This window comes from Exophiala spinifera, assembly GCF_000836115.1.
Source record: "Exophiala spinifera strain CBS 89968 unplaced genomic scaffold supercont1.7, whole genome shotgun sequence".
Classification (NCBI taxonomy): Eukaryota; Fungi; Ascomycota; class Eurotiomycetes; order Chaetothyriales; family Herpotrichiellaceae; genus Exophiala; species Exophiala spinifera.
In genome coordinates this window covers 522,135-541,785 of record NW_015622519.1, presented here as the reverse complement: position 1 = coordinate 541,785, position 19,651 = coordinate 522,135, and the positions used below count along the sequence as shown (strand labels likewise).

The following is a 19,651-nucleotide window of genomic DNA, read 5'->3' as shown; positions in this document are numbered from 1 at the left end:
CAAAAGGCCCTTAAAGTGGCCGGCACTAGTTAGTATACAAGTACATCGTTTCGTGTCCAGCTTCCAATGGATTGTCTTCGATATGGTACACAAGCAACGCATTTGCTGTTGAAACACTTTTGTCGGAACGCCACACATGCAGCCACGACTTCACCGAGTAGACTCTATGGATATCTTCGAATTCGAAGACAGATGATCCGAAAAGAACGCCTGGTGGAGTAAAAATCAGAGACCTGGACTTGTGGTAGGACTGATGCCGCTGACACTGCTGACGTTGAGGTACTCCACGGGCACTTTGGGTACCCGCGGACTCTGTATGGTTCCAGGCAACGTGTTTTGACCTCCAGATTGTCCACGTAGTCTCCCAACTTCTCGGGCCCTTTCCTTCTCCTTTTGGCTTTCGCTCTTGCCACCAGTCAGACGTCGCATGCCGCGCCTCATACCTTGTATGCTGAAGGCACCACCTGTTTCGGTCGCAGACGTTGGCGTTGTATACTCTGAAGGTCCAGGTCCAGAGACCCCCTTCCCGCCGCTCGCCAATCCGGCAGTCAGTGATGGGAACGGGCTGTTCTCTCCGTCTGAGAGCACGGCATCGTCATATTGATCCGCATAATCGTCCTGGGATCTGAATGATCCTGAGGGTCCTGGAGAAAACACGCCCAGAGGGTGAGACCCCGAAAATTGATTTGCTGGCGACGTAATAGACCTCGCGTGCAACCCAGGTCTGCTGTGATTAGTTGGGCTCAGCACCGTCTGCAGAGCTGGCTTCTTGTTTGTGATTGGTAAGGATGGCCCCGGCCCTCCCAGCTCGTCAATCGACGAGAACGATGCTTGAGCAGCCCCGCTGTGGCCGGCCGAAGATTGGTTGAGTTCATTGCGATGTCCAACGCCAGGTAGGGGACCTGACTCTGTGATTCCATCAGGAATATTAGCCAAGGAAGACGTTCTTGCGAGACTTTGGCGCAATATAGGAGCAGTTTGCTCGTCGTACAAGGCTGTGCTGTGCTCAGTCAAAGTTGGCATTACCATACTTGACACTCCCAGTTGACTAGCCCCGGTGGGAGTAAGCATAGGATCTTCGTCAAGGTCGTCAAAAAAGTCATCGAGGCTGTCAAGAGTATTGACGAGATCACTGACGTTCGTGTCCGCAGCGGTCTCTAACGAACGAATTGTTTCCGCCCTGCTCTGTGGTGGAAAGTATGAGTCATTGTAGCCATCATCGCCTTGGAACTCAACGTCAGGGGTGGCGGTTTCCTCGCCTCTCAGTGTATCCGAGTCTCCACACGTGTAGAAAACGGCATGCACATTACGCCGGGTCATGCTCGAATAGATGGCTGGCATAGGTATAGACCACCCGGAAGGTAGTGGGATACCGTACAAGCTTTGAGTACGCTCGTACTCTTTTCGAATTGCCTTTGCAGAGCCCACTGCCATACTCATGCGAATGTGGTGCTTCTCCATCGGGGAAGTGGCAACCTCCATGATATAATCTAAGACCTCTAGAGCCTGGCTGCAATGCTCAGTCTGCAGCAGTCGCAAAAGTGGAGAGATGAGGTCTGGACCGTGGTTCGTGATAGCGGCATTCTTCATGTTGACAAGGGGTATCAATTCACGTAGAATGTCCATCAGTTTCACTCTGAACCACGGAGTCTTGTTTGTGAGGAGACCAATCATGAAGATCAAGCTTTGGGCATCACGAGCTGGGAAATATGCCGCCTTCAAGGCTTGGAGTGTGAATGACAGCATCTCGCGACTTGAGGTCATGTCTTTGCTGGCAAATCGTCCAAGACATATTGCCAATGCTTCGTGACCTTCGGCAGCTGCAACGTGGCCCAGGCCCCGAGCAACCTCCAAAGAAGTAGAGTCGACCGTGTCAATCTCAAAGCTGTACAGGAACTGTGGTAAATTCGCAAGCAAATTGTACAGCAGTCGGTCGTCGTTGCCGACCAGCTCACAATTGGGAAGCGGAGCTAGTCTATGCAGAACCGAGAGCGTTTTCTCCCAACTGTCGGCGGACTTCAGGCCTTTGTAAAGCAATGGTTGCACACCCTCGAAGCCGCCTTCCCATTTTCCGGGCTGCCCATTCAACATGGATTCGGTGACTTCCGGAGAAGATAGATCTAGCTTCTCAATAAACTTTTCAAGCATACCCAAAGTCTCGTAGAATTCCCTCTCGTGAATGGTGCTCAGACAAGCACATGTCGTCCAGAAAAGCTGCGGGTATCGTATGAGAGTCTTTGGTTCTGATGCCCCAATGACGACCTTGAGCGTTGTCAAAATCTCCATAGAGAATGTCTGGTAGTCTGTCTGCTCGTCTGCAATGGTATTCGATAACCGCGCGAGCATATCCGCCAACATTCTGGCATCCAAACTGACCGATATGCAGCGGAAGACCTGAAAGGACCGGCATGCCAGGTGACGCACTGGGCAAATAGACGCCCAATGAAGGGCTTCCTTTGCCCATGAATCACTCCAGTTCTCGAAAGCCAAGTCGAAAATGCCAACGATCTCTGTGCTGAGGGTGGCCATAGCCGGCGGCACCCTGCTGCCACCATCATCTTCGTCTTTTCTAGTGTTCTTCTCGTAAGACCAGCTCACTCTTGCATCATTGGTACGGACCGACTCAACCAGGGTCTCAATCTTTGGCTTTGCGGCAAACAGGACCTGAGGATCAATCTTTGTCGTGACCAATTCGTGAATTAGGTGTACGAGCATCTCTCGAGCTTGCTCTTGGACCGAAGTCGTGTAGTGATCCCAGAGGATGAGAACAGTGTGGACGAGTTTAATGGCTTCCTCCTTGGCTAGGGTCACAGGAGTCACCATCAGATCGACCAGGAAAATGAGGGATACTTGACCTAATGAGAGCCCAACCTGTTCATTTGTTAGTTTCGTTCAGTCTCCAAGCACAATGACAGAACCACTCACCTGCTTGCTGCCCATTGGCAGCAACGAGCTCAAGTCTGCAACATATGGGAGGTGCCTGGTGTCCGGCATAACAACATCGGCGTGCTTCTTATCGTTGACCATGTTTTTCGGTGTCAGTTGCAGCATGAAAAACTCAAGCACTCTCGATCCTGCCGGAGTTGACGAGAGATAGACCACAATTTGTTTTGCATACTCGACAAAGTTTTGATCACGACGATCAAGCGAGAGATAAATAATGAAGTCCAGTATAAGCTGCACGTTCCCTGCGTGTGGGCCCGTTGCAAGAGCTTGCCATAGAGCCTGAACTTCGTTATGCATGGAGTTGCTGGAGCAGATGGTGATCTCGAACATATTGGCCAGCAGCATGTAAGAAACCGCAGTCGGACCATTGGTGACGGGGTCGACTTGTAGCTCAAGAGTTTGCAGCCAGGGTAAGATAGCGACGACCATGTTGCGCTGATGATCGTTCCGTGCAACCTTGTAGTGCAATGAAAACTCGGAGAAGATCATGAAAGCGATATCTGAATTTGCCTTTGCGAGACGCTTTGAGTACTCAAATTGAGCCAGTTTGTAGACAGCGCGGGTTTTGTCGGATATACTAATGTCGAACTCTTGTAGATTTGACTTTTTCTGGAGCCGTTCGTCCAAGGTCCGAATCAGGTGCGCAGATTTCATCCGGATTTCTCTATTCTCATTCCCAAGGGTGAACACGATTACACTGAGAATTTTCCAAAAAGGGAGCGGATACTCTGGTTGTTGTATCAAGACCTCACAAACCACCCCAAAGTAACTCTCCAGGGCAATCGACGATTCAGTCATGTAGCATTTCTCAATGGCATGTTCAATCAGGCCGAGATGGTCTGGATTATTCATCAGTAGCAACTTGAGTGCCCGTCTGCCGATGGAATGCATCTTATGATTGTTTGTCGCAAAAATGCCATCAATCCAAGACAGCATACGCGGAACATGGAATGACAGAACGATGTTGCTATCCGTCACCATATTGATTGGACCAGCACACAGAGCAGCCATTGCACTTAGCGCAGCCACGCGCAGGTTGCTTTTTTCTTTCTCAGATGCTGCATTGGCATTCATGCGGTCCTGAATATCCCTTGCGTGGCTATGGTTAGGATCAAACACGTTCTGCTCCGGAGAATAACCGCACCAGTCTTCCATGAGAGCAAACGCGGACTTGCGTGCCTCAAAAGGCATCCAACGGGTGGGAGTTCTGGATCTGTTCACGCCTTCGAAAACCTCTTCAACAAGACCACAGAAGTGGTATCTCAACCTTTGAAAACGCCAATCATTCTGAACATCTGTGTCGCTCAGAAAGATCCGCAAATCCCGAGTGTAGGTGACCATGTTGTGCAATATCCACTCATCTGTGTAGATGTCCTCGTGGCGAAGGAATGCCGCGGTAAGTTTGTAAACGTGGGTGACCTCGGTCCTTAATCTTTCAGTCTTCTGGGATCTCTGGGGGCTACTGGGTGTTCTCTGATGCTTGATCCTAGCTTTTGCTTCGTCGTTGCAGGTGATCACAGCGTACTGCAGCGACTCCAGAAGGGTTCTACAGAGCTTGCGATTAATGGAACCGAGAGCTGTCACCACAGCATCGCGAATTGGGTCTGGATGGGCGCCCAACATAGGTATGATGGCCGAGAAGAGTGCCCTTGCAGACCCCAGTTTGTCCTGAGGCTGAGTAGCCCCGCGGGAAGTTTTCCGAGCGTGAGCGGCGTCGGCCAGCTGACTCTGTGATTGTCCCCCTGGGGAGTTGAGGGTGACGCATGCCATGATGAGGTAGAGCTTCCACTGTTCGAATAAGACCTCTGCAGAAGTTGCAGAGCTGCGTCCTTGTATCTTATTCTCGTAGAAGGCCGAGTTTCCACTACTGATATCCTTGAAACTTTCTACGTCGTTGAGCATGAGCATTAATCTCTCAGTGACAGTGCCACGGCAGAGAGCGATAGCGTTTGGACACGCATCAAAGACGACTCTGATGAGATTGGGGAATGCTTTAAACCAGAGTGTAGAATCATAGGACACTTCTGAGCTGCAGATCTCAATCAGGGTACTTTGGTCAGACTTGACACGTTTATCCTTTTGAAGCCGACTTCTCTCTGCAACATTGAGAGCATCTTCCTGGAGATCGAGGATCTGTGATGATTGTGTTTCAAGTAATTTGATGATTCTGGGCGGTTCATCTTGACCCAGGACTTTGTCGAACTGAAGCACCAGCCGCAGAACCTTAACAGCATAAGCTCGTACTCGACGTGATTGTGAACAGAGGAAAAAGAGTCCGTAAGCCTCGATTTCGTCAACAAGAGGGATGACATTGGTCAGCTCCATTTGCAGTGCTCGGTGTGACGGTGGAGCTCCGCGATCTCTCCCGTCCGCGGAACCCGCCACCGTCTTTTGCTTAAGTTGCTCCGTCCATATCTGGAGAAGTTCGAGGTACAAAGTCAAGGTGGATTCAATGTGTGCCGGCCCTAAGCGTCCTTCGTCGGACATAGTCGAATATTGCGTATCATAGTGAAAGATGAATCTTGGAAACGCGATTGCAACAGCCTGTGCGTGGCCTTGTCGTGCAATTGCTTTGAGCGATTGAGTTGCAGAAGCAGCAATGTTTGCTTGGACATGAGCGGACCCGGTGCACAGAAGGTTGATGAGAGGGCTCAATGGTATATGATCTGTAAAGCAACGGGGAAGGGCCTGGATTGCCACGTGCAATAATTCGTAGTATTGCTGCCTCTGGTCAGCGGCCGGTGCATCCGGAGAACGATTCATAGTGAAAGCGTCCACTAAAGGGGTTTTGGGAGTCAAATTCGTGGTGGCAGAGAATTTCTCATTGAGAGTAGCCTGGCCGCCAAAAGTGTTGTCACATAGGATTGTAATCTTTCCCAAGATCTGACAGAACTGCAGATAATACTGCCGCGCGCTCTCATCGAGGTTCGAAACGTTGACTGGCAGAGACGACGAAGTATCGTCCTCGAACGTCAATTTGACTGGTGAACCGAGATCCACGCTGGACGTCAGACCGCTCTGGGGAGAGGATGGAAGTCCTTCAAAGGTAGGCGATTGGAGGCTGAAAACGGGGAATGGAGGTGCGACCTGATCGGCTTGCTCTAGGTCGGACATGATGGCCAAAAAGCCACGAATCCCTACGACCATTCGCTCTGGCTCCATGTTCTCGATTTTGAGGGGACGACTTGATTGGAACATGTCGTAGTGGACCATTGGAAAAATAATGGATCTGAAGCATATGTCTTGAGCTGCATATCCCAGAATACGGATGAGTTGAACCAGGGGAGTTGCTACAGCAGGATCAGAGCCAATGTGTGTTCTCTTTCCTTGCGGAAGGGCCAGCTTGATGACTTCGTCCAAGCGGCGTACTCTGAGATTAGCTGGGTCGGTCACACGCGCCAGATAGGTCCACGTCAACTGGCATATGGCTTGCAGAGCAGGACCACGCGTGCTTCTGTCTTTGAGCTTGGTGCTAAAACTCTGAACCATTGGCAACCATTGAGCCGCAAACGTTTCCAGAGGAGAGACGCACAAAAGGACGATAGAAAGCGGGAAGCCGATGGCCCAATGACGGACCTTGACAATCATATTGGACAAGCGAGCATTGATAATCTCGATGAAGCTGATCCACATGGGAGTTCCCTGAAAGATGTCCGGATGACTAGCGACTACCGTCAACAAACGCACAAACAGATGACAGTATGCCTGCTTGACGCGAGGCCCATGGGCATCCGAGAAACGGGTGGCAAGGCTTCTCAAAAAATCACACACAGTCGGCGCCGCCTCCCTCGTGGTAGCGATGTGGAGATGGCGCATGCTGAGGAGCAGTAGTTCGAGTCGAGATTCCAACTCCCTGGCGGTTGATGTTTGCTGGCTTTTGGCGAAGTCCTGCTGCCATAGGTCAAGTTGCTGTGTGTAGCGACCAGACACATTCGCGAAATCCACTCGACTCATGTGACCCAGAACCTGGCCATAAATCCTCCAATTTGCCAGTCTGATACTGGAAGACAGAATTTGGGTCGGTTCAACTTCTTTGATCTGAGTAAACACGATGTCCTCCAGCTTATACGCCAAGTCTGGAGTGATGGCTTCCAAATTGCTTTGCTCAAAAATTGCAATCAGGACTCGACACAGGATGTAGACGGATATTGTGGCCCTCCGATCTGCTAGAATATACTCTTGCGTCAAGCCATCCTCTGATGATCCCTCCGTGCCCGTCTGAGGAAGTCCGGGTTCTCCTGGAACTTGCAGCGGTTCTGTATGCCGCCTAGGTAGCGTGGCCGGGAGTGAAGATACAGAAGACGCGGCGCCCAAGCCCTGTTGCAGCCGCTGCTGGTAGACTTGTTTCTTTAAACTGGCTGCAACATCACCCTTGCCTTTGCGCCATAGCATCAGACTATCGACGAGAGGTTTTGGCCCTTGGCGAGAGATATGACCAAGAGACGATATCAACTGATCAAAGGCAGCATCCACGCCTGGCGCACAGGCTTGCTCCACCGGAGCCGCAGCTGTGTCGACCAGAGATAGGCAGTGGTTAATTCTCTGGTCGGCTCGCAGGACGAAAGCATGGAATAAATGGTGTAGAGCGTATTCTCCCGGCGTGCGCGGCTCCTGGTGAGCACTTGACGAGTTGTATGCGTGGCCACGTCTCGTTCTCGAATGCTCCTTGCGCCTTCTGGGCTGGGCCGAGAAAGACTCGGGCTGGAGGGCCTGGCCATCAATCATCGAGTCGATCGAGTGGCCTTGTGTGTGCCCTTGAAAAGACGAGACTGGGCTTGTGAAAGTGGATTGCACTTCCCCTGCAGCGTATTGTCCTCTGCGTCCCGCCGTTGGATATCTCGCATTATTCGAGGCATTTAATAAGGATTCCGGTGACAGAGGACTTGCAGAGGTGGGCGAGTTAAAGGATGGGTTTCTCGAATGTTGCAGGCCATGTATCACTGAGGTTTGTCGATGGTGGCCATAATTGTTCGAGGTTCGTCGTTGGAGGCCACTGTCCACCGCAGATGTACCTCTTGAGCTCACACTTCCATCCTGCCCAGACGCAGTAGGCTGGACCGAGCCAGCGCGTGAGGATGACACATAGCCAGCCCCGTACCCTTGTGTCGCAGACTGTTGCGGCCTTCCTCTTGAAACATCCCTCGTGTGGATGGGCGCAGCCAGCGGTGGACGAGCAGTGGACGGTGGTGGGGAGATCTGTTCAGGGCCAGGCCCGTCGAGGGTAAAGTTGGGGGTCTCGCTTGACGCGGGCAGCGCATCTGATGGCATTGAATACGTGAGATCAGCATGTGCTCGTGGCTAAGATGTCGTCGCCGGTGGCGATAGGGAATCTGCACAAATGCTTGGTGGTAGCGGAAGGGTTCCGGACTCGACTCACTATTTGGCATCATTTTTTGCCGAAGACCGACAGGAGGAGAGGTGCAGATGCAGAGACTCCGTCATTGCGCCCGAGTCCAGGCCGAGAAATGGTGAGGGAGAGGACGAGGAGCAGGAGGACTGGTGTTGAGGGTAGCGAGTACGTTGCTTGTCTAGGGAGGAGTGAATTTTAGTCCCGTAGTGGAAATAGACAAGGTCAAGCAGACTGAAAAACAATGGAAACGCAGCCTCACCCAATCACACGGCGACGAGACTACAGTGCGGTGAACAAGAAGCCCAGGGATATCTACAGTCTATACAAACCACTACAGATACGAGCACTCGTGCTTTGTAGACGACGATCTACTTCAAAGGGTCAGTGTGTGTGCGTCTGGTGTAGGACAGTCTAGGCCATCGATGTCATATTTGTTTCCCACGGACCCTTTCGATGGCCTGGCCATGTGCTACACCCAGCGATTCGCTGATGGACAGGTACAGCTACCGAATCAGATCACCCAGGGCCGCGACGTGACGGGTGATGGAAACGGGGATGGCGCCAATCGATTCACGCTGAGCCTACTCCGTACAGAGATTCTCTTCCTACTAGTTAGTGTGAGAGCACGGAATATGGCGTCTCCGGGCAAGGAGAAGCGAGGAGGAAGCGGAAAGCGCATCTCCTGTGGCGAGTACGAAGGTCTCAGGGATGCAGAGACTTGTGCTGTGCCTGGCGCATGTAGGTCGACCAGCTGGCGGTCATGCTGACTGTGTCTGACTCTGGCTCTGCGCAACCCTGAAGTACAATACAGTACTCCGCCGAGTATCACTGATTATCGGACGACGGAGCATGTGAGGCTGTGGCCGGCCAGCAGCAGGCGTGGATGGCGATGGAAGCGCAGGGAAGGACAAACACAGTATGTGCTGTGCGAAGAATGGAGGAGCTGTGGGTTGTCTTCCTGTGGCGCTGTGGGTGCATTCACGGGCGGTGGTCTTCTCCGTACAGTTACTAATTTACTTTAGTAGGCTGCCCCGGGCAAGCCTAAGTGCCTGCACAGGTACCTAGTATCTTGTGCTCCAGGTGGTAGGGCGCCCATAGTCCTGGTATCGAATACCTTGGTAGCTGGGAGTGCTCGACAATGGGGGAGACACCGTCTTTGCTGACTCTTGAGTCTTATCCGTAGATCCCTATATCAATTGTTGTTCAAAGGTTGAAAGCCACCAGGCTTATTACTTCTCTGCCTACCAAGTGAGCCTGAGGTAAATAGCCCTCTCGTACACCCGCCAACAACAGTTGTGCCGAGTACAAAGCATAATACTCCGTGCTGTTTGTGCCATGGCTGTAATGCCTGCCCTACGAACTGCCGCCCCGAAGTGCGTCCGATATCCGCTTCGCGGGGTGCCAGCTTGTGCTTCTCCCACACATTCCGCGGTCTGACCGTCAATTCTTGCTACCACCTCGTTGTCCCGATTCCCAGTCCCGAAGGCTTCCCCATTACATCCGGGGAGGTAGAAAAGCGATCGCTTCAAGCACGGTGATTTACTTATACTCTCGGTTGCAGTCTTCTCTCTCTCACCCAAACACCGCCGTATCCATACCCAGGCATCTTTCAGCATACTCGTATTGCAGGCTCTTCAGCTTCTTACCTTATCTCATCTTTCCCCCAGCCCACTCCAGCCCACCCTTGGCACATCAGGCCACACACGGGTTATTTTACCCACTGAGAGGGGCTTTCACGGCATCAATCTGTCCTTGTTCCTTTGATAAATTCGACTACATCCTCTGTCGCGCTGATCGTTTACACCGAAAGCCATTCGCAACCGTCCAGGTCCCCCTACAATTCCTCTCATCGTCCTCCATTGAGCCCCTCTGACCCCTCACCATGGCTCAAGTCGACACTCTGGACATTATTGTCCTGGTGGTGCTCCTTCTGGGGAGCATTGCGTACTTCACCAAGGGCACCTACTGGGGTGTCGCCAAAGACCCCTATGCCACCTCTGCTATGAACGGCGGTGCTGCAAAGAAAGGGTCCCGGAACATCGTGGAAAAGATGGAGGAATTGAACAAGAACTGTGTCATTTTCTATGGCTCTCAGACAGGTACCGCCGAGGACTACGCTTCTCGTCTGGCCAAGGAAGGACATGCCCGCTTCGGTCTCAGCACCATGACCGCGGATTTGGAAGACTATGACTACGAGAACTTGGACACTTTTCCGGAAGACAAGATTGCTTTCTTCGTCATGGCCACTTATGGCGAGGGTGAGCCTACGGACAACGCTGTGGAATTCTGGGAGTTCATTAACAGCGATCCCCCTTCATTCTCCAACGACTCGGATGAAAAGCCATTGGGCAATCTGAAGTACGTGGCTTTTGGCCTGGGAAACAACACATATGAGCACTACAACTTGATGGTTCGCAACTTGGACAAGATTCTGACCAAGCTGGGCGCAAAGAGAATCGGTGACGCTGGCGAAGGTGACGATGGTGCTGGTACAATGGAAGAAGACTTCTTGGCCTGGAAGGAGCCCATGTGGGCTGCCCTTGCAAAAGAAATGGGTCTTGAAGAACGCGAGGCCATCTATGAGCCAGTCTTTTCCGTCGAAGAGAGAGAAGATCTTTCGGTCGAAGACGACACTGTCTACCTGGGAGAACCCAACAAGAACCACCTCGAAGGCTCGCAGAAAGGCCCCTTCAATGCCCACAACCCATTCATTGCGCCCATTGCCGAATCTCGTGAGCTTTTCACCGTCAAGGACCGCAACTGCCTTCACATGGAGATCGATGTTTCAGGTTCAGGATTGTCGTACACTACTGGTGACCATATCGCTGTTTGGCCGACCAACGCAGGCATGGAGGTCGATCGTTTCCTGAAGACTTTCGGTCTGGATGCAAAGAGGCACACAGTCATCAACCTGAAGGGTCTGGACCCCACGGCCAAGGTGCCCTTCCCCGTTCCGACCACCTACGATGCCGCCGTCCGCTACCACATGGAAATCTGCGCCCCGGTCTCCCGCCAATTTCTGTCTACCCTCGCCGCATTCGCCCCCGATGAGGCGTCCAAGAAGGAAATGACCCGATTGGGCTCTGACGCAGACTACTTCAAAGAGAAGGCCGCCTCGCAAATGCTCAACATCGCTCAAATCGTCTCATCCGTCAGTTCTCAACCCTGGTCTGCTGTCCCATTCTCCGCCCTCGTCGAAGGTATCAACAAGCTCCAACCACGTTACTACTCTATCTCATCGTCGTCTTTGGTACAGCCCAACAAGATTTCCATCACCGCCGTTGTCGAGTCGATCCGTATTCCTGGTGCTGGCCACATCGTCAAGGGTGTTACCACCAATTACCTTCTGGCTCTCAAGCAGAAGCAGAACGGCGATGCCGAACCATCCCCACACGGTCTGACTTATGCAATCACCGGTCCTCGCAACAAGTACGATGGTATCCACGTACCAGTGCACGTCCGTCATTCCAACTTCAAGTTGCCGTCCAACCCTTCGAAACCTATCATTATGGTCGGTCCTGGTACTGGTGTCGCCCCCTTCCGCGGGTTTGTTCAAGAACGTGCCGAGCAGGCCAAGAAGGGCGAGGAAGTCGGAACAACTGTTCTCTTCTACGGCTGCAGAAGGTCGACCGAGGACTGGCTCTATAAGGAGGAATGGGATGTAAGTCATTCTATATCTGATTGTGGTCTTATCTGCATGCGACTAACTTTGTTCAACAGGAATACAAGAAAGCCCTCGGTGACAAACTCATCATCTTCAACGCCTTCTCCAGAGAAACCTCCAAGAAAGTCTACGTGCAACATCTGATCAAGGAAAACGGAAAACTGATTAACGATCTACTACAACAAAAAGCCAACTTCTACGTCTGTGGTGATGCAGCGCACATGGCTCGGGAAGTCAATGATGTTCTTGGACAAATCATTGCGACCGAACGCGGAGTGGACGAGAAGAAGGCCGAGCAGGTGGTCAAGAGCATGCGCAGCAGCGGTGTCTATCAGGAAGACGTCTGGTCGTAGGCTCCATCTATGTATGAGAGACTTTCGAGAGTCTGGCCGTCGCGAGCACTTTGGCCGTGTCGGAGGCAGGATGTCAAGACCGATTCACAAGCCACGCAGCTGCGATGCGGTTTCCGAGATGGCCGCGGTGAATTTTGAGTGACATCCTCGTAGTTTCGGGGCCACTGTGGAAGATGGGACCTTTCCTACCAGAATCATCGATGAAGGGGCATGTGATCGGTACTCTATGACGGTGGCCAATGTTGTTGACGTTGTTGACCTGGAGAAGCTGAGGAGAGAAGAAGGGGAAAAAACTTTAGCGCGGGGCTCCAACTGGGCAGCATCGAGGGATTGTGGGGTCGACGACAATTCGCAGCCTGCATCTCCCGATAGAGAAGCAAAGAAACAAATTGGACGACAAACAAACTCCTCAAGAAGCCGGCACAGGAGCGATACCGGTGTTATCATCTTTTCCCGCTCCCGCTTCTCCTCTCACCGTCGCTCATCATGCCGTGGGGTCGATGGATTCCCAGATCCGGCCACATTTGACTCCGGTGGGGCTGGTTTCCTTTCCAGACTGTCGAATCTTGGACCTGTTTTTCTTTTTTTGACTTGATTTCTGCAGACGGCGTCTCAAGAGCGATCCGATACACTTACTTTTTCTCGCCTACACTGTCGACGAGGGATTTTCACTCTGAAGAAGTTTCTGTTGCGCTGCGCTTACTGGTGGGTTGGATGGAACCTGATACCATTGCTATTTGTATAGGAGTGGTGGTCATGACGGAGTTCCCAGTACAATACACTAGTGTATAAAGGCCTGCCTGAGGTATGGTAAAGTAGAATGATGAAAATTCTTTGAAAGATTCCATAAGTTAGATACTACTTACTGCCTCGATGGTTTCTTTTCTTTTCCCTTTTTCTTTTGTCCCGTGGGATAATGAATGAGAGTGCGCGTGTCACCTTTTCTGCATTTTTGTTTGTCTTCTTCTTCTGATCCATCCGTCCTTCCGTCCATCACATGCAATTCGCTCATCAATCGGATAATCGTGGCCACCCGCCCTTCCCGCGTGATGGAAAGAATGCTGGGTTTTTGGGATTTTTGGGATTTTTGGGGTTTCGAGTTCGGGACTATGGACAATCAACGCGCAAGGCAGCGAAACGCTTGTTGTTTGTCATTTGTTGTTTTCTCGTTTTCGCTTGTTTTGTTGTTTTTCTTCCACCTCAAATCACAGTATTCGCAAGGGAAGGACAAAAATAGTTCGTAGGTATCATTGTGACCGCCGAGTCCACCATGGTCCACTACCATCATCAGGGTAGGCAGGTAGGTAGGAGGACACTTTTTTTGGGGATTTCTGGGTTCTGGCGTTTTCCGCGTTTTCCTGGGGATTTTTTTTCGGGTTCTGGGTATCTTCAAGTTTTTGAGGTTCGGTTTTCTCAACCCTTTACTTTCCCATACTACATCTCTCCGTCCCTCTGTGCCCCCGTCCCTCCTTCTCCGCTTTCTTTTCAATCCTGACCCCCCTCTGACTCATCCATTTCCTCTCCCCCGGGGTTTGAATTAAGCCGCTTCAGTAGTTCTCTCCAGGACTTTCGTCGCTCGAGCAGTTGCGTCCTTGAGGGCGCAAATGTCGGCTCGACTCCCCTCCAGCGCATCTGCAGAGTCTTCGCGCGTCGCAAAGTGCTCGAGAAGCTCGAGCAGGTTCTTGGCGGGCCCGCTGAGGTTTGCGACGTGTGCGGCCGCGCGGATGGTGAAGTCGAGTGCGCCGCCGTCGACGTGGGGGAGCATCACGCACAAAAGGTTCAGCGTTGAAATGTAGAATGGGATGTCGCGCAGGAACGCGGTGAGTGTCTCGGGTGTGAATTCCGGGTATGTTAGAGGAGGAAGCCTGCGTGGGAAGAGCAGGTCGAGGAGCGTTCCTGTTTCGGTTTGGCTTTGGATTTTGCGGTCGTGGTCGTGGTCGTCGAGAGACGTGAAGATCGATGGGTCTAGGCCGCTGCCTCCACCACCAACGCAAGCAGCTTCGCTTCCCGCTTCGGTTTTTGATGTCTGCACAGTCATGGTCATGTGTGCGGCGAATTCATCCTTGAGCCAGTCAACGCCTACAGCTTTGAGGTTGCCGGATTGTTGTGGCGGACCAAGTGGGATCGGGTGAGGTTGGAGCGCGGATGTGCTTCGCGTCAGGCCCGTTCCTTCGTCGATCCCAGGTTGGACGTCCGGGTCTTCTTCGAAAGTCTCGGCCCAGTTGGTGCTAAGGGTGTCTCCGCGGAGTGTTTGCGTGATAATCTGTAGACGTACGTCCCGGTCCGGGTACGCATGCAGCAGTTTCGACGCTATGTAGTGTGCGGAATCGCGAAGGCTGGGCCAGGGCGTGATGGTGAAGACTTGGGTCAAGGTGCTGAGGAGCAAGATGAATTTGGCGGGCGAAGGGGGTGGGTGCGGAGTCGGATTGGGCGAAGAGTGTGGAACGGCGTGTCGATAGAGGAGGGAGAGCAGGGAGTCTAGCAGCGCGGGAGAGGGGATGGATGGCGTCGCGCTGAGTGGGAATGCGTGTGCGGTGAGTTTGGTCAGATCGCTTGTTGAGAGGATGAGAGGAGCATCGATCGGTTTGGAAAAGGTTTCATACGCGAAGAGGAAGATGACGCCGTTTCTGGGGAACGGAATCTGAGCGGGCGATGTTGGGTATTCGGACGGCTCTTCCTTGGCCTCTTCAGAACCGTCTGCGTCGTCGTCTTCGTCGTGAACGAGTTTCGTCACCTCTTGGCTGGTGGAGAGGTCTAATTCGGCGGCTAGTTTGTGGAACCGAGCAAGGAGAGCATCACGTTCTTGTAGCTCTGGAGTTTCTTTCCAATGCTGGGTCTCGCTTGGGCGACCTGGCACGACTCGTTTGGGTTCGAACGTCTCTCTCAGCCGAGCAGTCCACGACATCGACGGATGCTCAGCAGATGCGAGAAATGAAAGATATTCGTCGAGGACTTCCAGGTTGACGGCATTCAGTAGACGGAAGATGATGGCTTTTTCTTCTACTGATGCAGTCATGTTGCCTCTGCTCTCTTCTTCTCCTTTGGCTTCTGGGTCAGGTAGAGAGGCGGGTGTGGCAGTGACGGTTTTGCTCTGTTCTGCCGCTTCAGAACCTGCAGTAGGGTCATCCACAGTGCCGGTTCGTGGCGGTAGAGGAGGTCTTTTCTTGCCAGACAGGTTTTCTAGCATCGTCAGGAAAGCGGTGGTCGTTTCAATTGTGATGGGTACGTGTCTGTAGGCCCCCAGAGCCGGAGGTAGAGATGTTGCAAGAAAACGACTGGGATATTGTGTCTTGATTCTGGGATGCACGACACCCAGGATGTTGAAGAGAGCTTGTAGTCTCAACCCTTTGTCCACGGGTGCAAAGTTCTTCTTTTCTGCTGGGCCGGACACCAGCTCCGGCTCGTTCTTGGGCGCCTGCTCTGTTTCGGGCATGCCGTCGAGCTTCATACTCCCCAGATGTACGCGAGGAGCTTCGCCGCTGAACGTAGCCATGTCGACTTCATCCACGTCTGGGTCTGGACTGTCCTCCTCAGCATCGTCACCTAGCTTTTCCAGCTCTTCGGCCACACGAACAACCACTTCTCTGGGGTTGCCCCGGCGAGCTATGATTTCAAGACATTGATTGGCCTCGGCTGGGGCGGAGTCCAGCATTGGAAGAACGAGCCTCAGAAGATCCCAGCCGATTTCTTTGGCCAGTTTGCCATCATCTTCTGTGAGAAGTCTATTCAACGTTGGTAGCTTTTCAGGCGTCAGTTGGTACTCCAACAATGTCAAGTAAGTCATGTAGTCAGTGGCAGGTGGCAAGGCCGCGACCAGAGGGTCCTCTTGAGGGGCATTATCGGCCATGCTTGCTTTGGAGAGCACAATGCAGCGATGCCGCCGTTACTATCAAGCAAAGATGCAATAGCAGGCTGAAACGAAAGAAAGGGTGCGTGGTACGAAGTGTCTGGCCGGTGACGGTGAATGACGACGAAGGTTAGGGCTCATCTGCCGGCTGCTTTTGACAGGGAAATACTTTGTCTCAAGCGGCCAGCAAGACTGAGAATGAGCACGGTACAGCGATGACCACCGGAAGATGTTGAAGCAGTCTTTGTAGAGACAAGAGGCACCGAGAGAGACGAGAGACGAGGGATGAGAAGGTGGTTTCACTGTCGTCTGATCGGCACCACGTGACAAACAGCGTCATTTTGCCCGGGCCTTGGCATTCTCTTTCGAGCACAGGTATTCAAGACGCCTAGTTGTATGTCCCTAGTTATGTCACTGTGCTTGAGACTACAGGCCTCTTACTGGCATCCAGAGTATGGTGTACAGTATCATGAACATCAGGACAATCGGTCTTTTGGCTCAAGAACCACTTTTGAAGTTTCCACGCTTTTTCCAGACACATGGTCATCCACCCTCTGGGCCCAAACCTCTTCCGGAGCCGGTAGCCACAAGTGACTAGGACACCGGCTGTACGAAAAGGTACAGGCTATAGCGGCGCCTCTATGGAGTCGGCGTGACGGTTGAAATACCCCCTGCTTCACGTAATGCGCTGCCAACGTGTTCTGGCGATCGGGGTCTGTCGTGGACTCATGGCACATGGCATAATGGCACGAAGCTACGAAAGTATCGCGTGGATGAGTTGAATGCCCATGCCCCCATCACAGGAAGAACTCCCTTGTTTGTGACAAGCTCGGGATTCCGGATGTCATATACATAGTCTTGCAGGAGCAGATGATTACCCGCTTGATTTGACTGATGCCCTTGCTGGTCAAAACGAATCATCAAGGCACCTGTCACAACTTGCCCAGGTATCATTGCCTGTGCTGAGGAGGGTAGAGCTGTGTTTTGGTATAGGATCCCTCAAACTCGGCTCCCGTTACTCATTTTGCCGTATCCGCTTTATGACACATCGAAATTGTCCTGCTCGTTACGTTCTCTATCTTGCCCAGTGTGGACTCGGAAATGAGCTCGGCTTCAACTCACATGCAGTACAGCACAATTCGTGTGACTCGACTGAGTATGTAGTCAGTCGGCTCGAACTAACTAGTCTGGCTGACGTATGGCTAGTGGATCTGATGTCTCCATCCGTGAAATGGGTTCGAGTCGATAACGAAGCAGTATACTCGTAGGGACCGGGAGAGTCATGGTCACAGCGTCATAGTGGCTACGAACACTGACGACAGCTTCGGGAGATTTCATGCCAGGGATGGCCTGGCCCGTGTTCGGTATGGAAAAGGAATCCATGAAGAAGAAGAATGTCCTCAATGAACGATCCAGAACGACGATGACAGCAGAAAATCTCCTGAAGGCTATCGATCCCACTTGTCTCAAAACAAACAATCAGAGCCACGATGGCTTACGGTTGTACGTGCACGTCTTCTTCCCCAAGAATCAGAGGATGCAGTGGCTAAAGAGGCGCCCAGCTAGAACGAAATAGCGGCCGCCACATTCTGCTTCTAGGGGATCATCCGTCGCGCCGGATCTTGAACCATTGTATCTGGTGCTCGGCGCAGAAAGTAAATAAGAAATCCTGTTCAGGCACGAATAATGCCCCATCAACAGAGCCATGCCGTCCCTGATCAAGTGGGACGTGATGGGTTCACCAACTGCAGCAAGAAGCCCGATCAATCCTCGGAGAAACTGAAGACTTGAAATGACCGACAAGCGCAGGACAAGAGCAAGGGGTGTATTGTACGAAGTAGTGTACTAGTCGTGGATCGAAATTTCGGTGTTTAGGCATGGGATTGCGCAGTCCGCAGGGGCCACCAGTCCAAGCGTAGAAATGTCCCCATAATAGGCTCGCCATTATTAGCACGATCCCAGTGTTGATTTTCCTTGTAATCTTATGCTGAAATTCTCCGTGATCAACAAGGCACGCTGTTGGCGACAACACAAGACGTGGAATTGAGTTTGCGGAAATTTAAAACCGCACCGCTCGTGCCTCGCTGCCTCCGTGCCGTGTGTGTTAAGGTGATAGTGAGGTGAGAGCCATGCCGAGTGTCGTGCGTTAATAACACACTAAGAGCATCCATCGTGGGACAACCGGTGATGATCTGTTGACGGATCATTCAATAGTGTTCAGATGTGCCGCGTTCGTTTTTCTCCACGCCCTCAACTATCGAACGTAAAATGAAATCACATCGACAGAAGGAGAAACGAATCTCGTCCACAAGGCCCGATTGGGACCCTTGACATGATTGTTTGCGGATTGTGGCTCAGAACAAAAATGCTTTTTATATCACGGACAACAACGAAAGTGGCCCGCCCAACACGATTCCGAGGCTCCAGGTCCAGGATTATTCCATGTTTTGTGCCCGACAAGCCAAAAGAGGGGTCTAGGTACCTCCTAGGGTGAAATATAGTATAGCTGGGGACAATAACCGTCAAAGTCAACATGAAACTTCCCAAGCACGCGACGGCTATTCACCTGACAGATGTCGCATGAGATTGTTTTATTTATGGAACTGGTGAAGGAAGTCCCCAGGTCACTTGTCCATCAAACCCAGTAGAAATAGTCAGGCTCCAGAGGGAGAGTAAGCCACAAGCCCTGTCTTGGTCTGGGCAACGGGCGTGGGCAACCGTAATCATAATAATATTGGATACACCACCGACAAGCGAGAAACCACTGGAAGAGCTCTTGAGTCTTGAGTCTAGGGCCAACAGGAGCGCACACCGGCGTTGTCAGATCCTCAAAAGTCCCGAGATGCCGGTCGGACCAAGTCGATCTCCTGAACACTCTTTGTCAAACTTGCCGGCAACAATCCCTCAATCGTGTCGCAGGGCTGGCCGGGGCGGAATTTTAGTCCTTGATCGTCTTGCGGGAGCAATCTCTCTTTCAATAGAGCTGGTTCTTCGTATATAGTAAAGCAAAGGTACCATACCGATGGAGCGCACCTAGCAAGGGGTCATTGGGCCATCGTCAACGCCCAGGTGGCCTCCTAGCCCTGGCGTGGCCCTTGCCCTCAGCTCTCCGTATTGAGGCTCACTAGTAAGGCTAAGTTAGTCGAACCCCGGCAGGCGTCGTTGTGGTGGGTCGGATGTGTTGGCGAAAATCAGCGACCACAGCGTTAAACTCCCACATGTACAGTAGAACTCTACTGTAATATACTTGCTTCCACATCTAGCGGCAATCCCGGTCCCAGTCAGTCCTTGGGCTTTATGGTTAATTCTTGAACCCTGTCGTCTGTAGGATCTGTCGTACAGAAGAGCCCACGGCGGAGGTTCCCAGGTCGTCATCGGTGACACGGCGGTGTCTATTTCTGGCAGTGCATGCCGGCAGCCAGCCGACACCTGAGATTGAATGGACTGCATCTGGCAAAGAGACAAAAATCGAAGTCCAAAACAATCAATGG

General features: G+C 52.2%; 3 protein-coding genes across 3 annotated transcripts; 1 reads left to right on the top strand and 2 right to left on the bottom strand.

Moving 5' to 3' along the window:
- Nucleotides 1-225: 225 nt before the first annotated feature.
- Nucleotides 226-8,214, bottom strand: PV08_09169 (uncharacterized protein; the record flags this gene model as incomplete). Its single annotated transcript, XM_016383489.1, has 2 exons — nt 226-2,871; nt 2,926-8,214. 2 exons carry the CDS (start codon nt 8,212-8,214, stop codon nt 226-228), a joined length of 7,935 nt encoding a protein of 2,644 aa, XP_016232112.1.
- A 1,964-nt stretch (nt 8,215-10,178) lies between these two features.
- PV08_09168 (NADPH-cytochrome P450 reductase) lies at nt 10,179-12,313 on the top strand (the record flags this gene model as incomplete). Its single annotated transcript, XM_016383488.1, has 2 exons — nt 10,179-11,957; nt 12,017-12,313. 2 exons carry the CDS (start codon nt 10,179-10,181, stop codon nt 12,311-12,313), a joined length of 2,076 nt encoding a protein of 691 aa, XP_016232111.1.
- A 1,537-nt stretch (nt 12,314-13,850) lies between these two features.
- Nucleotides 13,851-16,160, bottom strand: PV08_09167 (uncharacterized protein; the record flags this gene model as incomplete). Its single annotated transcript, XM_016383487.1, has 1 exon — nt 13,851-16,160. One exon carries the CDS (start codon nt 16,158-16,160, stop codon nt 13,851-13,853), a length of 2,310 nt encoding a protein of 769 aa, XP_016232110.1.
- Nucleotides 16,161-19,651: the final 3,491 nt, after the last annotated feature.